Source organism: Stegodyphus dumicola, chromosome 2 (assembly GCF_044657685.1).
Source record: "Stegodyphus dumicola isolate Sdum_Otavi_A_Nest chromosome 2, ASM4465768v1".
NCBI classification, from domain to species: domain Eukaryota; kingdom Metazoa; phylum Arthropoda; class Arachnida; order Araneae; family Eresidae; genus Stegodyphus; species Stegodyphus dumicola.
This window is the reverse complement of record NC_140769.1, coordinates 37,857,218-37,882,582: the sequence shown is the minus strand read 5'-3', so window position 1 is coordinate 37,882,582 and position 25,365 is coordinate 37,857,218. Positions and strand designations below refer to the sequence as shown.

Below are 25,365 nucleotides of genomic sequence, written 5' to 3'. Positions count from 1 at the left end.
TAGCCTAATTTTGGTGATTGTGGGGAGCGGGTGTTAAATCATTTAAAGTCACTGTGAGGAAGAATTTCTCACAAACATTACTCAGATTGAAGGGATTTTAAATTCGCCTCCTTTAATCCCTATGTGTAATGCTATTAATGAATATGAAGTTTTAATGCATGGGCATTTTTTTTAGTTAGCCATCCAATCACTTCTATCCCAGAGTCTGAACTTATTGAAATTACTGACACTATCATCAGTAAGAAATGCACTTGCAACAGCGCAATAAATGGCAATTTCAGAAATCCAATTTACAAGCAGGTGCAATGGTTTTGTTTAAGCATGAGAATTTGCCTCCTTGTGACTGGGCCTTAGGCAGAATTTTAGAGATGATCCCTGGTACTGACAGTAACGTATGTGTAGCTAAAATTAAAACTCCTTCAGAAATATTTACTACATCTGTTTTACGCAAACCGGTTTATTGCCAATTTAAGATTCAAGTTTCTACTGAATTTACATATATTTAGAATTAGTTTACACAAGACAAGAATTTAATAATGATTGTTATGCTTAAATAAATTATATAGCTTAATTTGAAATGTCTGTGCACTGTAACACTTTTATATCAACTTATTGTTTGCATAATTACTGTTTTTAACATTTTTAATGTTCTTAAAAATTTTATAGTTCAGTTTAAGAACCGTAATAGCTTGACTATTATTTATGTGATTATGAATTTTGAAATACTGTAAAATGTCATTAATTAATTAACTGAAATTTTTGTTATCAGGTTTTAATGCCAGGCGGAATGCTCCGTCACAGTTAGAGTATTCCATCTATATAAAAGTTAGAGTATTCTATCATGCAGCACCACACAATGTCACTGGCAAGAACCCTAACCAGTAAGTGATCAGCACACACTCGACTTACACCGAGTCACTTTTCCTCTGCCTAGTCAAAGCCATTTGTTATAATTAAATTGTAATCCTTTTCCCTGTTAAAGTGGCATTATTATGTGTTAAAGAGAATAAACATTAAGTTTTTCAACTTTTATGAAATCATACATAGTCCACAACCACATGCTATCAGCATTATGCACATATATGAAGCACATATGATCTCACACCACTACAACATGCACAAGAAACATAAGTACATTGCTAGTTAAAACACTACTCTTAGTATCTAAGCTTCCTAAATAAAAGTTTACGAAAATTAGATATGACAATAGTGCATTATAATAAAAGAGAGCATAAATGTTGATATAAATCTTTTCACAGTTTTATTAAACTAGCATAAAAAGTTAATTACATTAAATTTGTACAAAGCGCAAATCCCATTACATATTAAGGAACAATTTTCTGGCGAAAGCTAAATAAAACTTTTATTAGAATCTGTTATAAAAAGAAAAGGTTTTATTGTACTTGGTTTCCTAAAGGAACAATGATATCATTTTTAAAAGGAGCAAAATATAAAATCAATATATCATTTGATAACAAATGCTGACAATAAGAAACTACAAAAATTAACCTGGATTTAAAAAAATTCATATTTCGATATCTGGTTGAGAAGTTATTAAAATTCACCACTCAAAACTGACTGCTATTTTATCAAGATAGATATAAAGGCAAAAGAAAATTATCACCACCTACAATTAGATGCTTGTTGCTTTTCATTTAATACAATAATATATAAATATAATAATAAATAACATATAATAGACCATATCCCATGCAACTGATAATATTATAACTGAATGATCCTAATTAGAAGCCAGAACAAAAGTTGTAGTAAAAAATTCAAATTATATACAAAGATTTTGAAATAAATTTATTAAATGATAAAAATAATTACTGATTTAACACTAATGAAAAACATAATGAATACTTCAAAAATATAAATCAATAAACACTAATTTATAAGCACAGTAAATCATATTTTGCAAGCGAAGTGAATGGTTTTCATTATCACTAACTTCCTGCAAACACTGCACAATTAAAGGGGATTTTTAAAGCAATGCATCTGCAAAAGTCTAATTCACAATTTTCAAGGAGGGCAAGTATAAAGTTCTACACAACTTATATATTTGACAACAAAGCTGTTAATACCTTAGTTATGGTATTAAATTTTTAACACAAAAAAAATCATAGTTAAAATTTAAGAGCATGTAATTAATTATTTTAGTCCTCTGCACCTCAAATGCTTCTCTTTTTCAGCAAATGCTAAACTGCACAAGTTCATGTCAGAATTATCAAATTATTCAACAAAATTGTACAGAAGATTAAAAAAAAAGTGGGGAAGAATTTAAATTAGCAGATTTAATGCACACAAGACTGACACATTTTATGCTTTGAATGCCTTTAGAAAAATAACATTCTACTTATTATAATTTATTAGTATGAAAAACATAATAAATTAAGAACAAAAACAAAAATTTACTTTTCTTAAAACTTTTTCTAAAATACAGATTTAAATTTGTATTTTAGGAAAATTACATACTTGAGCTCTTTTTCTGTAACTTTTTCACCAAGATTTCCTACATATAAAGTAGTTATTGTCTTGTCTTCTGGTGGCTCCAATTTTGGCATAGCTGCTGCTCTCCTTAACAATTTATCAGCAACAGGATCATTTGCCCCATAATATCGATCTTTGATATTCTGATCTGCTAATGGATCATCTGGATCAGTAGGTTTCTCGTGCCTTTGAAAAATAAACATAATACGGTAAATAATACAAAATAAACAATATAATCTTTTATTTTTGCTGTTTACAGCTGAGATTTCTCTAAAATGTAAGCAATATTGCAAAACAAAAAGTACCAATCAACCTCTATGTTTCAACTTAATATTTTTCATATCATTTTCCTATTATAATTTTAAAAAATAGTTCAATAAATTCAAATACAGAAAAAAATCAATTTAAAAAGAATATATACATTACCTGTACGGACATTCTTCACCACGTTTGCATTCACCTTTAACCCAAAAACTACAAATATGAGGTCTATTTCTTTTATAATATGGTGTGGTACGAGCAAGTTTCATTAAGAGATCACTATGGGGTTGAGCTTTCGCCAAAGCTCCAAATGGTTGGGAACCATCAGTATTTGAAACCTTTTTAAAAATCAGTGAAAATTATTAGATACAAATAAACTATAATCAAACTAATATAGTATACAATGTTAGAATGTAACACTCTAGCAAAATAAGGTTTGTTAGGAAGAAGAAGGAAGGGGTAAAAAGGAAAAGACTTAAAAAATCTGTAGAAAATATAAAAGATTTTAGGAACAAGAAAAAGGAAGCACAAGACTGAGCATCAAATTTATACAGGGTCAAACAAAACATAATTTACAAAGTTTATGCAATGGTTTGTCGTGACAAACAATTTTTTACCTAAGAAAGTACTGAAAATAATATGTAGTGAAACTATGACCAGATGCTGCTGAAAGGAAATGTTCACAGGCACACTGGAGAGCAGAAAACAGGATCATTTCAGGCGAGGATGTCGCAGGTGAAGGATGTATCAGTTCAGTTACGAGGAATTGCCTGATATGCATTATGTTTATGGTGCCATCGATGAAAACAGATTTGCCCTAAGATGCATGCCTATTTCTTCCTAAACAGATGTCTGTCAAGTAATCCATTCTTTGGGCAATAGATACCATTGGTCAACAATATACTACATGCACACTTGCCATAAAGGAAGCCATCCTTCAGGAAACTGGGAGGCCACCATCATTCACTAACCTAATCCCCATAGATTTTCAGGAATTTCATGAATCCCTGATACATGAGATATGGGTCTAGGACGTTTCACAATCAAGACATATTTTTCTTTACATGACTGTATTATATCTCATCGTATTAAACTTAGTTTAATAATTCTGTTTACCTTTTGTATATTTAATAAAGGTTGCTTATAATGTATATAGTTGTTAACAAGTATGAGATATGAAGAAATTACACATAGTTAGCTAGAACATTATGTCAGTATCAAAGAGAACTGGGGCTGAACCTCTGATATAACAGAATTTATATTATCGATTTTAAAATTATGCTGGTATAATATTTACATGACTTGTCAAAATTTCTTTAAATTTTAATCGGCTAGTTCAGAGAAATCACTCTGCAAGCAGGAAATTCACATTTTTATGAAATCTGAATTGAAAACTGATTCACTTTGGAATCTTGTCAACACATTACTCACTTAAAATTAATATGCATAATGATATATTTGTACAAAATTGTACATAAAAACATTTTATATAAAATGCTTATAAATCAAATTATCAAACTAAATAAATATGGCAAGATACAATACAGTCATGTAAAGAAAAATATGTCTTGACTGTGAAACGTCCTGATGGTGAAACAGCCCTATGGTGAAATGACCACAGAGAATAGTCCCATTCTCCGAGATACCTGTAACTTCTGACACTGATAAGGATAATGGAAGCAACAGCATGTGTCGGTGATACACCTGGTCAATTCAAATGAATCTGTGAATCTATATGTTGAACTGTGAAGCAACCATTGGGGTGAAAGGAAGAATTTTGAACATTTCCTTTAAACATGATTATTTTATTCATCTGCATAAGTTTTTTTAAAAAAATAAATACATGTTAATGTTGTCACTGATTCCCTTTCTTTGTGTGTCAATCACACTGCTGTAGCACAGCAAAGTTTGATTTTTTGGATACAACTTTCTGTACAAAACTTGTTTGTCTGACAGACCAGCATACATAGTTTGTAAATGACCTTTTGAGGTACCTATATAATCTGGACAATCAAAAAAAAAAAAAAAAAAAAAAAAACATCTTTGAAGTAAAATTCTTTTTCAAAAATTGATTAAATGATTAAAAAAGATTGTTTGTAAACACTGAAAAAAATTTTTTGTTTTTAATGTATGTTAAGCAGACAACTTTTATTATACAATGATTGTATAATAAAAGCTATCTGCTTCATATTGCACATATTATTCTTAACTAAGCTATAAATGGAAATATTTTTAAGATGTATTAGATAATTTTCAAATGAATGAATGTATGTTTCACAATTTTTACAGCAACTGATTTCTCAGGGCGATAAGATGCATTAGATGGATATTTCTAACACTTCTTGATGGTCTAATGTTAAACACTCAGCCAGTATTATGTATCTGCCATGGAAAATGAAACTCATTTCTTTAGTTTTATGTGCAGCTGACTGCCAAGCAGCTTAGCTGCACTTAGCATTTCAATCATGCTGCACAATTTATACTTTACCTGAAGTAGCTTCTGATCAATAACGAACAACAATTTGTTCACGAGCTAACTCGGATTCATAGCTAGAATTATATATTACAAAACAAAAACTCCCCAACAGGAAGGAAGGAAAATCTAAAATCTGATCTCTCACTGAAAACAAAAATTTATATACCACCACATGTAATTTCTAATGACTGATTTGCTCCAACAAATGCTGCTCCTTTATGAAACTTGATTTGATAGTAATGGAGATGCATAAAGTACTTAAAAAGCTTTGAAGTTAATTTTATTTTTCATTTGACCCAAGCACGTTTCAGAAATTTTTAAAACAAGTTTTACATTTTTATTGATTCCTTCTATACACTTGATGTTATTTAAAATTTATTAAAATTTGAAGTCATATTAAACCACATAAACTTTATGTTACAAATTAAAAACTGAAAACAAATAGGAAGAAATAAATTCATTTCCAATATTCAACAAGAAACTGGTCAATAATTATAAGCAATTTATCTTACTTCTCGTTCCATATTCTGAGAATAGTACTCCCGATTGACTTCAGATTTAGGTATCTCATCTTTCAGATTTAGAGCATAATCTCGAACCTGGACAGGCAAACCTAATGAAAAGTAATTATATAAATTTAACATACGATGGAAAAATTACAAAGCTATATAAGCAATGAGCTAGTATTATTCTGTTTGAAATATATTAGAAAATATACATTGATATGAACAATATTACAGGTCATAATATTATTTCAACAAACTATTATGAATTAAGGATGACTCCCATTAAAACTGATTTTTAGAAAATGGTAAACCTGTCCCATAACTTTTTAGGTATTTTCCACTTATTAGAACAATAGTCATAGTCACACAACAATGCCCTAAATGTGACAACTTGTTTATGTCATGGTATGAGTGCAAGAATCAAAGGCTATTTCTTAGCAGCTATGGCAATTGCAATGAGGATAAATATGTTGGGATAGGATAATATGCTGGGATATGAACATATGCAAGTTAATCATAAATACAACTTTACTAATATTGATACCGAATGTCATATACAAACTGTTAGAGAGTTGCCGGCAGTATAATATGATGAAATAAATATATGTAGCATCATGTATGACCATCTAAATTTCTACATAATTGAGTCTACATGGAATTGACTGCACAAGAAGATGCAAATGCTTTCAATAATGTTAAAGAAAATCAGCAGCTTTATGCCTCCTCTGTAATCTAAAATTTTATTAATTTTAATTATTTCTTATTTTTTGTTTAAAATATTGTTTTGTATTTCTTTTGTTTGTAATTTTTTTACTCGCCTTTTTAATCTTTATTAATAAAATAATCATTCTTTTCATGAAGATGTATATATTTAGGGTCATGATATAGTTAGATTTCATGCCAACATTTAAATTCATGAAAAGATACCTTGTTAATTAGAAGCTACAAATTTTAAAATATCACTGCTACCTAACTAATCCTGAAATTTGCTATAACAATTACCATCTACTGCATACATTTTTATTTAACCACGTCTCTTTACACATGAAGAAGGAAAAAGTTACAAAAGACAAAGTTAAGGAAACATTACACATTCATGCCTCCAATTATATAATCATTTTGACAGGTTAAAACGCAGAGAAATTATTTAACTTCCTTCTACTTTAAAAATGATAATGCAAAGCTTAATCCACGATCATCAGTACACTTACTCTGATGCATTTAAGTATCTGATGCTTAGCTCCTAAATATACAAAGCCGTTTGTTTGCTATGGTTAAAAATCAATATCATGAATACTTTCAAACATGAACTACTAAAATTTTAAAATTGATTTTGTTTAACTTTTTGACAATCTAGTAACTTATTCCCATTTAAGACCCTTAAAATGAATGTAAAACGTCCAAGTTACAAGAAGAATGTTCAGATAGTTAACAATTACACAATATTTTGTGTGCTTTATTTTAACTGGCTATATTTATTTCTTTATGCAAAATTTAAAAAATACTTTTCAATGCCAGTGACTAAATAATTTTAAACACATTTACAGAGAAACTACAAAATAAAGTTTTAGCATTTAATACAGTATGCACCACTTAATAATATCACAATCAATCTTATTTGGATATTATAAGTGCGTAACCAAAGTCCCACCTATTTGTATACAAAAGCATGGAGCCACTCTTTGTAAACAAATCAGTTATTACATTCAAAATAATATAGAATAGATTTTTAACTGAAACAGAGTTCTGAAATAAAGTCAAAATATAAAACAGCAATTATGAAATGACAAATAGTCACAAAGTAACATATTAAGAGCCATACACCTTGAGTTTGATTAGGTCAATTGGATGCAAGGAAACCCACTTTCTAAGATTTACAAACATCAAAATTACTATTATTAAAATGCTTGTACTCGTATGTAATGCAAGTACTTACGTGTTGCTCTAGATTTATATCAAATTATTCAAATTCCATTGATATTTTGAAAAATATTTTTTGTCACTGTTTAATGCTATCAAAGTATATGCGGACAAACATAATTATGTTACGTGATGTCTATTATAATTTTGTACTGGATAAAGCAGACCTAACAGTTATGCACCATGAAATATTAATACCTAATATTTCCATAAAAACTTTACACCTAAAGGCAAGGAACGTTTTTTATTTAAATCACAAATGCATAAACAATATAATACAGTACAAAGTATGAGATTTGGACTTGAGAGGACTTCAGTAATACCAGATTTGGGATTTTTTCAGATATTAGATAATCAGTTTATATAAGACCACACTTAAAAATTAAAGTTATTTAATTTTTCAGAGTTTTCACAGTGATTCCTTTTAAAAGATTCAAACCATTATTCCTTTAGCGATTTTGAGGCAAAATACTGCATTGTCGCAGAAAACTTTACCAATTTTTTCTATTACAGGACAACCCCACAAGCACGAATTTTAAAATCTTTTAAGAAAATAATGATCATAATTTTTCTATAAAGGCCACTAGGACTTGCAATACATCAAAAGGAACACAAATGAAAATGGTGACGTTAGAAACTAAATATCTGTCATACACATGGTTGCCGAATAACCATTATGTGCATGATAAAGAGTATGGTGCATTCTGAAACGTTGGTGACTTCTACTAAGATAGTTGAGATAATATGTAAGTACCAAAAAAATGATTGCTGGTGATTTGGAGGTCCTGATTTTAATTATTCCAGATATTGGACGTCCGAATATCAGACTTTGTACTGTAATTGGATTTTTTGCTTTATAAAACAAATTGCATTTAGAAAACTCTCATAAAACATGCTTTCATAAAATTATGTAATTTATTTAGAGATAATCTGCATTTAAAATTACATACCATTTTTAAATACCTTGCAAATACTTGATGCAGATCATCACAATATATATTTTTTTGTTCACCTAATTTTCTTTCAAACTGAGAAAATGTGCATAAATTAATTGCTTAAGTCAGGACTTAATTTCTAAAGTTAGAAGTGCCGGAGCCCTATGCAAGAGCGTCAGGAAAAAGAAACAAGAGTAAATAAATAAAATGGCCATTAAAATCATTAATAATTTAAAAATTAAATACTTATTTATTATCAGATTAATTAATAATTATTAATATTAATAATCAGTATTTGTATTGTTATTTAATTACAACTTATTAATAAGTTAATTAATAATTAGTAATTAAAATTAAATTACAGAGATAAATTAATAAGTGATTTTAATACTAAATTAAAATTTTCGAGATCAGATTTCTATTGAAACTGTTGTTCGGTTACACAGAAGTGCCGGAGCCTTCTTATTTAGGGCTCCGGTGCGCTCCGTCTAGAATTATGATTTATTCCCAAAAACTAAGAAATACTGGAGCCAGGATCTGGTGGGCTCCAGTGCAATTTAAGCTCTGGCTTAAGTAAATAATGGTAAAAATGGAAAATGAAATTTCAAACATTATCAAGGGGAATTTCCCAATTCAAAGCGCATGAACATTTTGAAGAATAGCCCAATAGCCATTTCTGAATTTTTTAGCATTTTAAAACTTTATAACCTTGTTATTCCAGGCTAGTTACCTTGAAGAATTTTACATGACAATCTTACATAAAAACTTATTCCCAGTTTTTCAGATAAATTGGTGAACTTTACAAAAACGTTTTAACTTTATTTCTAGCTACTGAAGTTTTCAGAATATTTTTAAAAGTTCACTTTAAAAAAAGCTTTCAATCAAGAGACTATACATACCTTTATGTTATCTTTTTGCAAGCAATGCATACATTATATGATCGTATTCCATTTTCATCATAATTATTAAAGATAAAAGATTGTTGGAAAATGTTGCAAATGTTATATTTTGTAAAAAAAAAAAATCACAAAAAATGCCATTTATTGTAATCATTGGCCCTATCTGTAAATGTCCTTCTTAATTTTGATTCACTTTACTACCAAAAACACACACCAGGTTCTTTCCATTACCTTGAGAACGTTACCATGTCTAAGCACAACTGTTATCATAAAGGGATATGAGTAATTTTGTGAAAGAATCTGAAACAGATGGATTAATAATGTTTTGCAAAGTTTGTGAAAAACTAATTTAAGCTGAGGAGCATCATTTTATAACAGAGCATTTAAATATGATAAACACAAATTTGAAATTAACAAGAAGTGCAATGCCAATAAACAATAGAACTTTCACTAGTTTCCATAGCAGCTATGATATCCCAGTCAGTTTCTGTTTGATTTGCATTAGCCAACATTCCACTTTAGAAAACGTAAAATTCATTTTAGAAAAGACTTTAAGAAACTTACATGAAACAAGAAATTTCTGCAAATCTACCTTAAGCAGGGCATAACTAAATATTACATACATTAATGAAGGCAAAAATATCCAAAAATGTGGTTGAAAACAGAATACATTCTCATTTTTATTGATGAAACAACTAATACTGTGGATAGATTTATATATAACATTATAACTGAAACCATACACCCTAGGAAAATATTTGAAAAAAATTCTCCCAAAAATTTGATTTAAGACACAAAAATTCTAAATAAGGTAAGTGGATATTTCCTTTGTGCAGTGCTAAGATGAATTTCCTTTTTTATGTTATTTCATTATTTGATTTGAAATGTAGTTTACCGAGATTATATAATTTTTGTTGGCTGCTCCTTTGAGTTTTTAAATGAATATAGATTGATGTGTACATGGACAAAGGCAGTGCGCAATGCCTATTTTGTGCAATTCTCTGATTTTGTTTAAGTGAAAATAGGTCGATATGTACATGGATACCGAGTTTGTGCAATTCTTTGATTTGTTATTTTGGGTTTCTGTAGTGGCGACTTTTTAAAAATCGCCACTACGCGAAGCCAAAATAAGTCAAAGAACTACACAAACCCAGTGTCCATATACCAACAAAAATTTAAAAGAGGCACTTGTAAATATATTTTTACCACATAATTGATATTGCTACGAATTTACATTTTTGATGTTTTAAATATGATCTTTTCTTATTGATAGATGCAGAATGATAATTTTCTTACCCTAAATGCAGCTTTACAAATAAACAACATAATCTGTCAGTGTAGAATTTGGAGAAAATCTTGTGATATCATGCAATTGGAAATGTGGAGGAATCCCTTTTTCAAGTGCCAAGGTAGAAAAAACTTAATCTGAACTTCTCCTCTCCTCCCATTTATTTAGCTAGTTTTGATAGTCATGATATTCATTAACATAGTTTCTTTTCTAAATTCCTACTATCAGCTCACACTCTCCCAATATCTTGTTCAGATTTTCAATCCTTAATAAAATACTTTTTATTCACCTACTCAAGTTCAAATACATTTTTTTAAACTTGTAGTGGATGACACTTGATGTTAATACAGTTTTTTTTATATATTAAAGGCAATTCCTACTTATTTATTCCTGTTTATCAGAACTAAAGATATGCTGTTTTTTTTTAAATATATTGTTTCGACAACCAGATCATCTGCCTGTTAGTGAGATCTTATTTCACACAGCGCAGTTTGTATATTGTTTTTTGCACTCTTGCAAATTCTAACTGTAACTGCCTTTTGCCTGTGTTGTGTTCTAAAGTTGAAATCACTGAATAAAAGGTGAAATACAGTCCGCTTGCACAAGTTGCATTCCTGGTTTATTAATTTAATTTTAAAATACCGCTATTCAACATAATATTTGGTCCACCATATGCCGAAGGCTTGAGAAAAAGGTGCGCTCGTGAATAAGAATTCTACGTCTTCATAATGTTGCTAATAATAAACTTCTTGATTTAGAATTCTCAAGAGTTATGTAATGGAAACAATGGATGAGGTGAGTGAAAATGTTAACACATTATAATAGCATTTGACATTTCTTTATTGCTGCTTTATTGTGATTCAAGTATTAGTAAAATTGGGAATTTAGAATATTTTCAAAATGTCAGGTACAGGAAAAAAACCAGAAGAGAGTTTTGAAAACATGGTTAGTGAAATTCATCGAGAAAATAGATTATGATAGCTTATATAATGCTGAAGCTGAATTAAAGTTAGAAAAATATAAAATCTTTAAGGAAGATTTAAATCTCTGTTTAACAAAATTTATACAAATTGTGAGTCGATTACTCCTGAAGTCGAAACTCCTGAAGTATATCAGCTGATCAAAATTTCAGTATTGCTTGGAATTTACTAGAGATTTTCTAATAAAAGAGAATAGATATTTGCTTATATTAAATGAATTCTTAATGTCTCCACAAATACAAAGAAAATCCGCATCCTTGATATTAAATTTAGTAGATAATGTAAATGAAATAATACACTCATTGGAAATATTGGATTAAAAGGTAGATAATTTTAGTGATGCTTTGTTGATGTATATTATGTTGCAAAAACTTGATGTTTCGTCCAAGTTGTGGTGGGAGCGTCAATTAAAAAAAAGACGAAATACCAAAGTTGAATGACTTAATAGACTTTTTGAAGAATTATGCTAGAACATTAAACTTTTAATTAGTAAAATGCATAAATCAGATAAATTATTGTATAATAGGGTTAATTCTCTGATTACTAATTCTACTTGCTTATTTTGTAAAGAAGATCATTTTTTGCACAAGTGTTCTAATTTTTTAAACTTACCAGTGCAAAAATGAATAGAGTTTGTTAAGATTAATAAAATTTGTTTTAATTGATTGTCTAATGTCCATAAGGTTAAAATATGTAAGAGTGCAAATACTTGTAAACTTGTTTTAAGCATCATCATAGCATTTTGCATTTAGAAAATAATTTCAAACCAAAAAATGCATCTAATTTCCCTTTATTGGAAGCACAAATGTTTGTTCCGAAATTGAAAATAAAAACAGAAAACAACTTGAAAGAGGTTTCTCCAACGTTTGTGCAAACAACTATAAAAATCACCATTTTGGAGCTCATGCTAATGGTAAATGTAGTCATGTCCTTTTGTGTATCCTTTAATTAAGGTTCAAAACTCAAAAAATGAATTCATAAATTGTAGATGCTTACTACATTCAGGTAGTGAAAAATCAAAGAAAAAGCTATCAATTTTGGATTGAACATAAAGGATTTGAAGATAGTGTCATGCTTAGGAACTTTCAGTACAACTACTACTGGAGAAGTTGTCCTATTGTTTACATCTCATTTTAATACTAGCTACAGAATTTCTACATCCATCTATATAATAGACAAAATTACAGGAAATATTCCAAGTGTAACATTATCTTTGAATTTATATGAAAGCTTCCAAGATTTAACTTTAGCAGATCCAACATTTCATGAATCAGGAGAAATTGATATTTTGCTACGAGTTAACATATTTTTTACTTTAATCAATGGAGAAGTAATTAAAAGGGACAAAAATCTTCCATTTGCATTTTGTTCTAAGTTAGAACGGTAATTGCTCGAACTACACATTTTGATTCCCAAACCGTAAGCAAATTTCAATCAATACGGTAAACATAAACTCTGAGGAATTAGTTAAATCATTTTGGGATTTGGAATGAATTCCCACATCGAAACCTTTAACTAAGGAGGAAAGATTGTGTGAAAACAATTTTTTGGAAAATCACGTCTGTAGTGAAAATGGTCTTTACTCAGTAAAATTGCCATTCAAGCCTAAAAGAAATATGTTAGGTAAATCCAGACCATCAGCTTTTCGCAACTTTCTTAGTCTAGAATAAAAACTAACAAAACCTCCTGAAGTATATCAACAATATAAAGACTTCATGTCCAGATATTTAGCACTTGGACACATAAAAGAATTATCTGATGATAATACTAGATAAAGTAAATGAGCATTATTAAATACTTCATCATCATGTGCTAAAAGAATTGAGTCTTGCCACAAACTTACGCGTCATTTTCAGTGCTAGTGCAGAAACTACATCAGGGATATTGCTTAATGACACCTAATTAATCTAATGAATGGTCCCAAGGTACAAGATGACTTATTTACTTTTTTTTTTTTTTTTTTTAAGGTTTAGATGCTATCCCATAACCATTACTAGTGACTTATTGAAAATGTATTAATAAGTTCAAATTCATGAATAAGATCGTGATTACCAAAAAATATTGTGAAGAGATGCTCTATCGAAGCCAATTAAATCTTACAGGTTGTATACAGTCAGGTACGGCACTAATTCAGCTTTATATCTGGCTACTTGCATGCTCAAACAACTAACAACTTACGAAAGAACTAAATTCCCAAAGGCAGCTGAGATAATATTACATAACTGTTATATTGATGATGTCTTATTTGGTTCAGACACAGTAGAGAATGCAGTAGAATTGATTTCACAACTGAGTGAACTTTTACAAAAAGGTGGCTTTCAATGGCATAAATGGTGTATAAATTATTGCTTGATTTTAAAAACTTCATTGAATGTTCAGAACACTAATTCTTCTTGCACAATTGCTGATACTAAATCAATAAAATTATTGTATTTGGAGTGATATCCAACACAAGACGAGTTTACTTGTCACTTTGAAAATCTTGAGAACAGAGATCCACTTGGATGGTTAACACTTTTCATAGTTGCAGCAAAAATATTGCTTCAAGATATATGAAAATTACAAATCTCGAGGGATGATCCCTTACTAGATGAAATCAATCAAAGATGGTAGATGTATTGTGAAGATATTGCAAATCTTGAATGCTTTTCGTATTCCTAGAAGTGTTATAGCCCAAAGCTATAAATGTAGAACTTAATTTTTCTGTGACGCATCAGAGAAAGCTTACGCCACAGTGATTTATATAAAGTCTTCAAATAATTCCTCAGTTTCAGTGCAGCTACTAACATCAAAGACTCATGTAGCTTCCCTGAAAGTAATTTCTATTCCTCGTTTAGAACTTTGCTCTGCCATTCTATCAGTGCATTTGGTACAAGCTGTGCAGAATTCTTCACAAATTCATGTTGACGATATTTACGCATGGAGTGATTCACTGATGGTTTTCTCATAGCTACAATCGGAAGCCACACGCTGACAAACCTTCGTAGCCATCCGCACTTCGGAAATTCAATCAGTTTTACCATCATCGCATTGGAATCGCATAAGAGGAAATGAGAATCCTGATGAATGGCATCAAGAGGTCTTTTGCCTTCAGAACTTTCTACTCATGACTTCTGGTGGACAGGTCCTCAGTGGCTTAGTTTAAATAATATTAATAATATTCTGTTCTCTATCAACTTACCATTTTCAGAAGAGTCTTTAAAAAAAAAAAAAATGGAAAAATTTTTCTTGTTCAATTGGAACAGGTGCTTCGCAAATTCCAGTTCTTAATTAAGTTTCAGCATTCTTGAAACTTAATTGTTGCATGGTGTTTTCGGTTTGCAAATAATTCAGCTAAATCTACAGCGACAAGGATTAAAGAAGAATTGTAATATGCTAGAAATGCAATTGTTATAGTAGATCAAAGGGATGAGCTTTTGAATAAATATAATCTTCTTAAGGATAACCAACTGTTAAACTCAAATAGTAATATCCTTTCTTTGAACACATTTATTGATAAGAATGGACTTACAAGCGTCAGAGGAAGATTAAGACAAGCCAACACCATGCAGCTCAGAAAATATGCTATTTTGTTGCCCAATAAACATCACATAACCCAGATAATAGTGAATCATTTTCATGCATCCCATCTTCATGCTGACCTCCTGCTATTGCTACCGTGATTATTGGATAATCCACGCTAGGTCAGTTATAAGACAACAGATTTGGAAATGTGTGAAATGCCATCGTGTATGTGCAAAAACATCTACCCAGATGTCTGACTTACCACCATCTTACCATAGATGATGGTAAGTCAAAGGTTTTCCCTAAGGTTGGGATTGACTATGCCAGGCCATTTCAAATGAAGCCCAGGCAAGGTCGAGGGGTAAAACCAATGAAATACTACATTTGTGTATTCGTGTGTTTTGCTACAAGAGCTATACATATTGAATTAGTAGGCAATCTAACATCATAATCATTTGTTGCCACTTTGAAGTGCTTTGTATCTCGAAGAGGAAAACCAATAGAAGCGTATAGTGATTGTGGCATGAATTTTATTGCTGCAGATAAGGAACTGAAAATAATAAGTTCTTTGAAGAAAAATGAATTGGTTAATAAATATTGCTCTACTGAAGGTATTAAGTGGATATTTAATCCTCCCTCTGCGCCACATTTTGGAGGATTATGGGAAGCTGCAGTCAAATCTAGAAAGTTACATTGCAAACGATAAACAACTTCTGACGCAAGAAGAATTTACAAAATTGATAACTCAATTTGAAGCTTGTTTAAATTTGTGACCTTTGTGTCCAATGTCTGAAGATCCATCAGAATTTTCTGCACTTATGTAAGGCCATTTTTTAATTGGTAAATTATTTCACATTTAAAAAAAAAAAAAAAATTCAAACACTTTAACACTGCCAATTTTTTTTCAAGTCTTAAAAATCTCTGATAATGTTACACTTTTAAAAGGGCTTCTGAAATTTATTAGAAAATGTAAGAAGTTGTATATTTACATTTAATTGCATTTACATTTGATTACTAATTAGATAAAACTTCTAATCTTATATAAAAACAAGCAGATTATTTTACCATATTCAAGATCAAGCAGACATGTCTGACAAACATTTTTTTGTTTACTGCAAGTCTGGCAAACTTCTGTTTTCTTAAACCTCATTCTTGACCCAGGACACCACCTGAACACAGTAAAAGGACGGGAACAAATCTTGCATTCTTTCCCAAAGCGTTCTTTGGTCTGAAAGAAAAGTAATGTATCAAAAATACACATTTTCAATCAATAACAGTTACAGAATATCCTATCTATATTTTACACATCTTGAAATGCGTACTTACATATTAATGCAATCACCTTAGTAAAAGCCGCTGAATTTTCAGAATGTGTCAAACTCTCGTAACCATACACATAACCATTCTTCCAGCAACCATGCTCATAACAATCCTTCAGCCAAGCAATTCCACATTTTTGTACACGTTCTTTTTCATTAAATTCTAAGTTCCAACAGTGCCTTAAACTTAATTTTAAAATATGAACTTGCGAAATTTGCCAGCTATGGAAGATGCTGCAGTAAAATTTCTGTGGGAATACAGAATTTTGCTAAAAATTTTCTAAAAGGAACATGAGGAAATGAAGTTTGTAGATAGCTGCTGTTGCCAAGGTTCGCATGAAGCAAGTCTCCACAATTTTCTTATTTTTTTAATGCATAATGTAATCTTTATTTATTAATTAAAATGTGTACTTTAAATAGCTAAAGCATGTTCTCTTTTCATATGTTGATAATGCTTACCGACATACTAAAGATATCAATAGTTCGGAAATCTTTTTGGAAAAAAAAAAAAAAAAAGGGCATAAAAACTACCAACTTGCAACCCATACGTAACCTGTATGCTTTCATCTGCAAAAAATCGCCAAATTGGTCAAAATGGTTGCATTAATACGTAAGTACCTTAAAATGTAAATGCACTCTTAATACTATTACTTATGGAAATCTAACAAAACAACTATCACAGACATACATTCTTCTACTTGTTGTTTTACATTTATTAAGTATATAACAGCAATGCAGATCAGGTTAATCCATTTTAAGAATGGGCTGAATATAATCTTATCAAATAACAATATGAAGAGACTTCTCCGAGATTTTTGAAATAAAAAATACTAAATAAACCTATGATCAATTTAGCAGGCTACCAGATATCAAATATTCAGCTTCATTTTAAGTTAATTACTTGGCTATCAGACTACTAGAAGTTTATTTTAGTTAAATTTAAAACTTTTACAATATACTGAATATATTAGAAGTTATTGAACATTTATAATTAGCAACAAACATAAACAGGAGATATGCCTTTGTACATCAATTTAAAAAAATCATAAATTTTATTCATATAACATATTTGAATCTAGTAGAATTCAATGAAGAGTTTTAGATTTTTGTAGACAATGCAAACGAATACTCTAGAACAAGGTTCCAACTGGGAAGGGGAATTTGTAACTTCAAGGGGAAAGAAGGTGGTCAGCTTTTTATTTGCCTATTAAATGTTTAGTTTTATTTTATAAATATAAAAAACTGCTTATATTCAAGTATTTATATTTATCAGCACTTTCTTTACTTTTTCTTGCTTAATTAGAAAAATACATTACAAAATCTGACGTGGACACCACAGGACATCCTTGTACGGCTATTCAATTAAACATTTTTTTTTTTTTTTTTTTTTTTTTGTTGCTGCATTTCATTTAAACTTATTTCCTCGAATTGCATTATAGATATATATTTCTCATTCAATTATCAGTTCTCAAAAATCTGTTCTCAATTTGCAGCAAGGCAAAAATATCTAAAAACTCAAAACATCTTCATTAAAAATTGAAAAATATAAAAAAACATAAATATAATTAATACAGTTAAAACTGTTTAAAACCTTTTTTTTTTTTACAATTAAAATTAGAGTTTCTTCACAAAAACAAGCAATTCGGCCAGCAGAAAAGAAGGCAGTTTTTTCAGCGTACAAAATTAAAGGTTTACTTTTGGTAACACTCGGCAAAAAGGCACGGAAGGCATAAAAACTGACTTATTCACTTTTCCTGCAAAATTTCGATGTAAACAAATATGGCTGCTCCAGTAGTGCCAGACGCACCTAAGCAACTTTCAAACTGTTGATAATTCCACAACTATTGCACGCAGATTAACTAAAGGCATAAAAACTTTAAAAGGAACATAAAAACAACATAATTCAATCACTTTTAAAGCAAAAAATGCACAATTTACCAACATATAAGGATAAAAGAAACTGAGCTCACCGAGCCAAGTAACAGAGTGGGTATATATATTTATGTTCTTTTGATGTAGCCGATTTGAACCAAAAAGGGAGTTGCACAACTATGTGTTATAGCAGTCTTATATACAAAATTTCAACCTTCTGAGACAACTTGTTTTTGAGTTATGCAAGATACATACATACATATGTACATCCATTGCAAAAAAAAAAAAGGTCAAAAAGAGTTTCCAATTCTAGAGCTGCCAAAGGATCTACAAAGCGAAAGCATGTTTCAATGTACCGCTTCCGATAGTGAAGAAAGTGACAGAGAGGTTAATGAAAACGAAAAAATTTCGATTGACAAGTTAGTCAGTAGCAATTACAGAACTTGAACAGTGGAACTTTGTAACTGAACAAGAAATTATGTCTGTTTATAGAATTAAAGAGAAAGTATTAGCCCAAAAAATGAAGCAACTTAAACAACTTACATTGAAAGAAATGTTTAATAAAGTAAACAAATAAATATTACGCTTTTTTTTGTAAATTTTGATACCCTTTAGATCATAATTGCTTTTTATTTCATAAATTACGGTTTCATATTTTTAATTGTATAATTTCTGCATGCCATCTTACCAGATTTAAATTGATGATCTATAATCCGGAATCGCCAAAGCCCCGACGAGTCCGCTGAATAACGGTACTAAACTCTACATGTAACTGTATATGTTCGTAAATGAAATAAATTAGATATAAAATGAAGTCTGATTTCGAATCAAAACAAAACTTGCATCCGCGACAGTACAGAGTTTGTATTCTGCATATGAAGAATTCAGAATTTGAAATTATGAAACGTGTACATTATCTTCATACTTTACAGATAAATCTACGAAAACATTTCTGTAAAGAATATCTAGGAGAATTAATAAGTCCTAAATCATCTTCACAGAGAAAAACAATTTCTCCGGGAGAAATTGTTCTATTTGAGTCAAGGAATCCAAACAGGATAAATTGGCCTTCAGACCAGGTAATTAAACTGTTTCCTGGCAACGACAATATTGAACGTGTTGCAAAACTACGAGTCGCCAATGGTGAAATCATACAGCCCCTCCAGCGAATTTATCCTCTGGAGCTTACTTCTGCTGGCAACTTCATTGAAATACCTCAAAAACCTGAGACGTAACTCTCGTTTGAACTTTAGGGTAAAAAAAAAAAAAAAAAACTTTTTTTGAAAAGTTGACTTTAGGGTACCCCTTGTGTTATCATGAAGTTGTTGTTTCATTTATGGTAACCTGAGTACTTGAATGTTACGGAAACCCTATTATGAAGTAATCATTTGCATTATTCCGGGAAATTTTGAATCATGGGATGTTTTGTAAGGGCTTTTGTGGTATGTGTTGTTAGGAAGTACATTGCTTGTTTTATTGTTTAGACGATAGAATAGCTGAATGTAATAAGATTAATTTGAAGCTTTTGTACGATTTGGAACGAAGGGGAAAAAGTGCATTAATTGACTGGCGTGTAAATGAAGGTTTACTTAGTAGCTATTTTTCAGACAGTCCGGAACTAAGTATGATATTTTTTACTCTTACTTTTGTGAATTTATGTGGCGACGCCAATATACGGATTCGAGTTCAGATAATTTTAGGAAGTTTTTGGATGCTGTTAAGAAATTTTGTGTGCTACAGACTGAAGACAAAGGAATTTCTAAATAAGGTAAGTGAATATTTGCTTTGTGTAGTGCTTTTATGCATAACCGGTTTTTCCTCTTTTATGTTATTTTATTGTTTGGTTTAAAATGTAGTTTATTGAGACTGCATTTTTTGTCTGCCTCTACTGTAGAATTAGGTGCTCCTTTGACTTTTTAAGTGAAAATATATTGATATGTACATGGAAAAACTCAAGGAAGTGCACAATGCCATTTTTGTGGAATTCTGGGATTTTTTTTAAGTGAAAGCATGTTGATGTGTACATGGATAAAGGGAGTGCACAATGCCAATTTTTTGGAATTCTGGGATATTTTTTTAAGTGAAAAATAGGTCGATGTGTACATGGATACCGAGTTGGCATCGTGTAACCAAAATAACAAGGTCAAAGAATTGCACAAACTCGGTATCCATGTACCTCCAAAAATCACTAAGGGATACATACCCATAAATATACTTTTATCCCCAGACTATCCCAGAAACAGAAACTTGCGATAAAGAGATTCTGCAGAGTGTAAGGGTATTGTGCAGCAGTCATCCAGAAGTGTCTGTTAAATGTATGGATTTATGAACTGTTATTGACTTTTTTCTTCTTTAGATAATTGTAATGTCATTTATGTGTTTCTTGTTCTTTGATGTCATATTCACACATTTACAGTTCTTAGTTCAGTTTCATGTCATGTGTTAAAATTTATGTCTATTATATGTAGACATTTTCATAATTTCATAATATACATTTTCATAATGCATTGCTTTAAGGAAAACATGCCTGCAATGCAAAGGAGGGGAGGATGTTATGACTCCTTTTAAGTTTAGCATTTCCCGTTTATTATTATTTAAGAGTTTGTTTTGTAATTTTGTTTGATTTATGAATCTGGCAACTAGTTTCGAATGCTGTGATTGGAGAATTCCCGTTTTTCTAAGCAAGCAGCAGTTAAGTTAGTCACGTTAATGAAATACTGAAATTTTTTTTATCATTAAGATGTACGGATCACTTTATCTTTATACTAAACTCTACATGTAAATAATCACATTTATCTGTATGTGTTCTTAAATGAAATAAACTAGATATAAAACAAAGTCTGATTTCAAATCGAAACAATTACACTTAAACGGGCCTTTTTTTTTTTTAATTTACAGGCACATCCACATTTTGAGAGCATTTGGGCTAACATCACATTATGCTGAAAGTATTTAAAAACAGCATATCTTTAGAAATTTTATTGAATGAGCTTTTTCTTCCAATTTATTTGTGTGATAATATATAGAAAATAATCAAATTATAGAACGCTTTACTTCTTACAAAGATTCCTTTACACATACCCCCATATCACACATAAGCAAGCAAACCAAAGAAGACAGGAGATTAAAAATGTGAAGTTGATTTTATTATATGGTGGATGGTGTTTCAAGTAATTTAATTCTCATTATATACTGTATTCCAAAGCAATTTTATAAATCTTAAATTTCATACAATACAAAAGTCTGTCAAACTAAACGATACTCATCCTGAAGTAATTAAAAAATAATTCAGGTTATTAATTTCGCAAACGAGGCAGTAAAAAAAAAAAAAAAATCTCTTTTAACAGGTCACTCTACATAAATCTTTCGGACCCATAATTGCCGTTTTTTGCATTTTTGGCTCTGCTTAATTACTGTATTTAACAGTAACGTTTCAGCTATTAAAAAATCATCTTATTCCGACATCTTGCCGCATTCATACAGAAACATAGCGAAGTAACAAGATGATAGCTCCGTTGATGCTATATTACAGAACCACATGATTTTTGCACAAAATAATTAACATAAATATACAAATAATTTTTGCGCAAAATAATTAACATAAATGCGCTTTTATAAGCTACGTTTCGAGTCGTGTGAACGGGCCTTCAAAGTCTTGTTGTTGATACAGAGCACAGAATTAGCATTAAATTCTGCTTCAAATTGAGCAAAATTGCCGCAGAAAGACATGAAATGTTGAAATAAGTGTATGGAGAGGAAGCATAATCCCACTCTTGCACTTTTGAATGGTTCAGCCATTTTCGAGGTCGCTTCAAATATGTCGAAGATGACACACATGCTGGATGCCTACATTCCAGCACACACGAAAAACAATTAAGAAAGTTCCTGAGCTTATGACTTCATGAGCTTATGCTAATTCATTATTCCAGTACTCACCAAGGAACTGAACATTTCCAAGTAGGTGGTTCAGCAAAGTTTCACAGAAGACCTACTGAAATGCAACGTTTGTTTGATATTTGTTCACTATTTCTTGTAGGAACAAAAGCAATTAAGAATGGACTTAATGCTGACCTTGCATTCCTCAATTCAATAGTAGTGGGAGATGAGTCTAGGTGTTACCAATATGACCCTAAAAGCAAAAGGCAGAGCTCCGAATGATGGTCTCCAAGTTCACCAAGACTAAATGAATTTTGATTCCAAAACTCCACAATCAAGACAATGTTAATTCCTTTTTATCAATAGCAAAGGGCTAATTCATCAAGAATTTGTTCCACCTGACAAGGCTGTGACTAGACAGTTTTATGCAGAAGTTCTTACCTAGCTTAAACAAAGAGTTCGCAGATTAAGGCCTCGTTTAAGTACGTTGCTTATTTTGTGCTTTACACCATAAAATGGCTGCCTGTGGTAACAAGTGGAAGGAAAGTGGGTGTTTGGTGGCACAGAATGAGGAAGTGGAAGGTATTTTTTTTAAGAGACTGAAGACAGACGAAAAGAAACTTTGTTGGATTCAATGTAATATCTTACCTGAAACAACCATCCTATACAATTGCTGGAAGTTGTACAATTTTCTTTCTGATAATGGCTTTATTCACCTCTAAGTAAATCATGAAGTGACATTTAAGAATCTGGAAACCAGAGTTCACATCAAGACCATCAAATGGGGTGTAATAAAAAGAGATTTTTGAAAGAAATGCCACTAAGAATCCGGCAATACAGACAGCATTTATGATTCTTTCTTTTGTGAATTTATGTAACGACAGTAGTATATAGATTCTAGTTCAGATACTTTTAAAAAGTTTTGGGTGCTGTTAGGGAATTCTGTGTGCCACACACTGAAGACATGGAAATTTCTAAATAAGGTAAGTTCTTTTTTGTACTGTGCAGGTTCGATATTTTTAATTTTATGTTATTTCCTTGTTTTATTTTGATTTAAAATGCAGTTTATTGAGATTATAATTTTTTTATGTTTTAAATACGTTTTATTGCATTATATTTTGGACGTCATTTTACTTGGGAAGGTATTACATGCAAACATGAGTGGTGGCAAAACAATTGGCAATTTTTCATCAAGATGGACCCTGAAATATATTTTTTCCCAAACATGAGATGAAGAATTCAAAAGATCAGAAAAATGGGCACTTTCCTGTAACTGGGACTGCATTTAGAAATGTGTATATTTATACACACACATATATACATTTCTGAAAATGGTTCCAATAACAGAAAAGTACCAAACACATTTCAAAATTAAAATAACAAAGGCAATATATCTATAAACATGTTAGTATACACACACACATACATACATTTTTTAGTAAGGTTCCAATAACAGAAAAGTACCAAAACATATTTCAAAATTAAAATGAAGAATCCAATATATATACACAGTTAGTCTCCTGAATTAACAAATAATGATTCAGACAAACCAGCAATTATAGACAACATTTTTGATTTGGTAACATCAAGAACTGAATTCACCACAATTACGCTAACTGTTGGACAGTCTCGATCTGGTTGTCTTGAGTGTTGAAGCTCAATATTTTTGTAATATATAATACCTGGGATAAGGCTTGCCTAATACTTAACTGCTTGCTAAAAATGTGCTTACTGCATGACAAAATTAGAAACATGACCAAAGGTAATTTTTTATAAATGAATGTTGTTGATTTCTGACCCAAAATTATCCATGTAATCATACTTAATAACACAACTGAAATACAATAAATTTTTCAAATCTTTTCCATTGTCAACATTACACAAGGTCAGAGAAGATATTACATACAGCAGTTATTCTTTTAAAGAATCATAAATAATATTAACAGCATATATGGATTCATTACTGCCCCACTGTGTAAATAAATGCAGAATTTGCCTATAAATTTAATCCCATATAAAAATTATTATGAAAAATACAAACCACTAAATTTTGCCCCTAGATTCAATTTAGAAAACAAGCTTCTGCAATATTACTTAATGAAAATCCATTTATCTGAATCACACAAGTAATTAAAATAATCAATAAAAACTTAATATTACAGATATTAAACATGGCAAAATAATTTCTAATTACAAATTAGTGAATCGTATCAGGATCAATCTATTAAGTTTTGCAAGGTAATAGACTGCTTACAAAAAATCTCATATTTTTTTTATACTGACTCCAAAAAATATTATATAGCAAAAGTATATAGATTTATAAATTATTATAAACCATCTTTAGGTATGACGACAATGAATGAAAGCATTAAAATTTAAATATTCTAAACAAAACTTACCATTCGTATGTACGGATTGTCTCCAAGACATGTCTGGCATAACACGGGGAATTCCTACAACAGTTATACGTTTTAATACAAAAATGACAAATTAAATCAAATACATAAACACATATTAAATAGTAAACAATCTTTATCGTTGAAAAACACAGTACATACAAAAATCAGACAACTATGAAAAAAGATCTATAAAAACTATTAGGTGTTAATTAACTTTAGAAAACCAAACAGAATAAAAAAGAAAAGTGAACAAAATGTTTACCGAATCTTCCCAATTTAATCTGTTATAGTTGTTTGCTCCCTTCGAAGTCGCCATACTGTATCTAACCGGATGTTGCCGTTAGCAAAGAACATATTCTTTGCCATTAGGAACTTCCTCTGTGCAATTTCGCCCAAAAGTTCGAGAGTAAATGCCGATTACCGACCGATAGATGGTGCTTCAAATTCGTCTTTGATTTTATTCTAGATTTTTGGAATCTTTAGAAGTACACTGAGGAACAAAACAGATAATGTTTAGCGAGGGATCAACTTGAATCGTTGTTTGAAATCAACGCATTCCTTTCATATTCTCCTTATTTTTAATAACACTGTGATTACGGTAATTATATACACCGCACAAAGCTTTCTGAGGGGTCAA

General features: G+C 30.4%; 1 protein-coding gene across 1 annotated transcript in view; it reads right to left on the bottom strand.

The window, feature by feature from the left end:
* LOC118185579 (pre-mRNA-splicing factor RBM22) overlaps nt 1–25,092 on the bottom strand; it is a 38,065-nt gene extending 12,973 nt beyond the window's left edge. Inside the window, exons 1-6 of the mRNA XM_035355457.2 lie at nt 24,991–25,092; nt 24,729–24,782; nt 16,328–16,490; nt 5,743–5,843; nt 2,920–3,092; nt 2,479–2,679 (exon numbers count right to left, since the gene is read on the bottom strand). Coding sequence (XP_035211348.1) covers nt 2,479–2,679; nt 2,920–3,092; nt 5,743–5,843; nt 16,328–16,490; nt 24,729–24,782; nt 24,991–25,044 — 746 coding nt within the window. The 5' untranslated portion in view covers nt 25,045–25,092. The remainder of the gene's footprint in view (nt 1–2,478; nt 2,680–2,919; nt 3,093–5,742; nt 5,844–16,327; nt 16,491–24,728; nt 24,783–24,990) is intronic.
* Nucleotides 25,093–25,365: the final 273 nt, after the last annotated feature.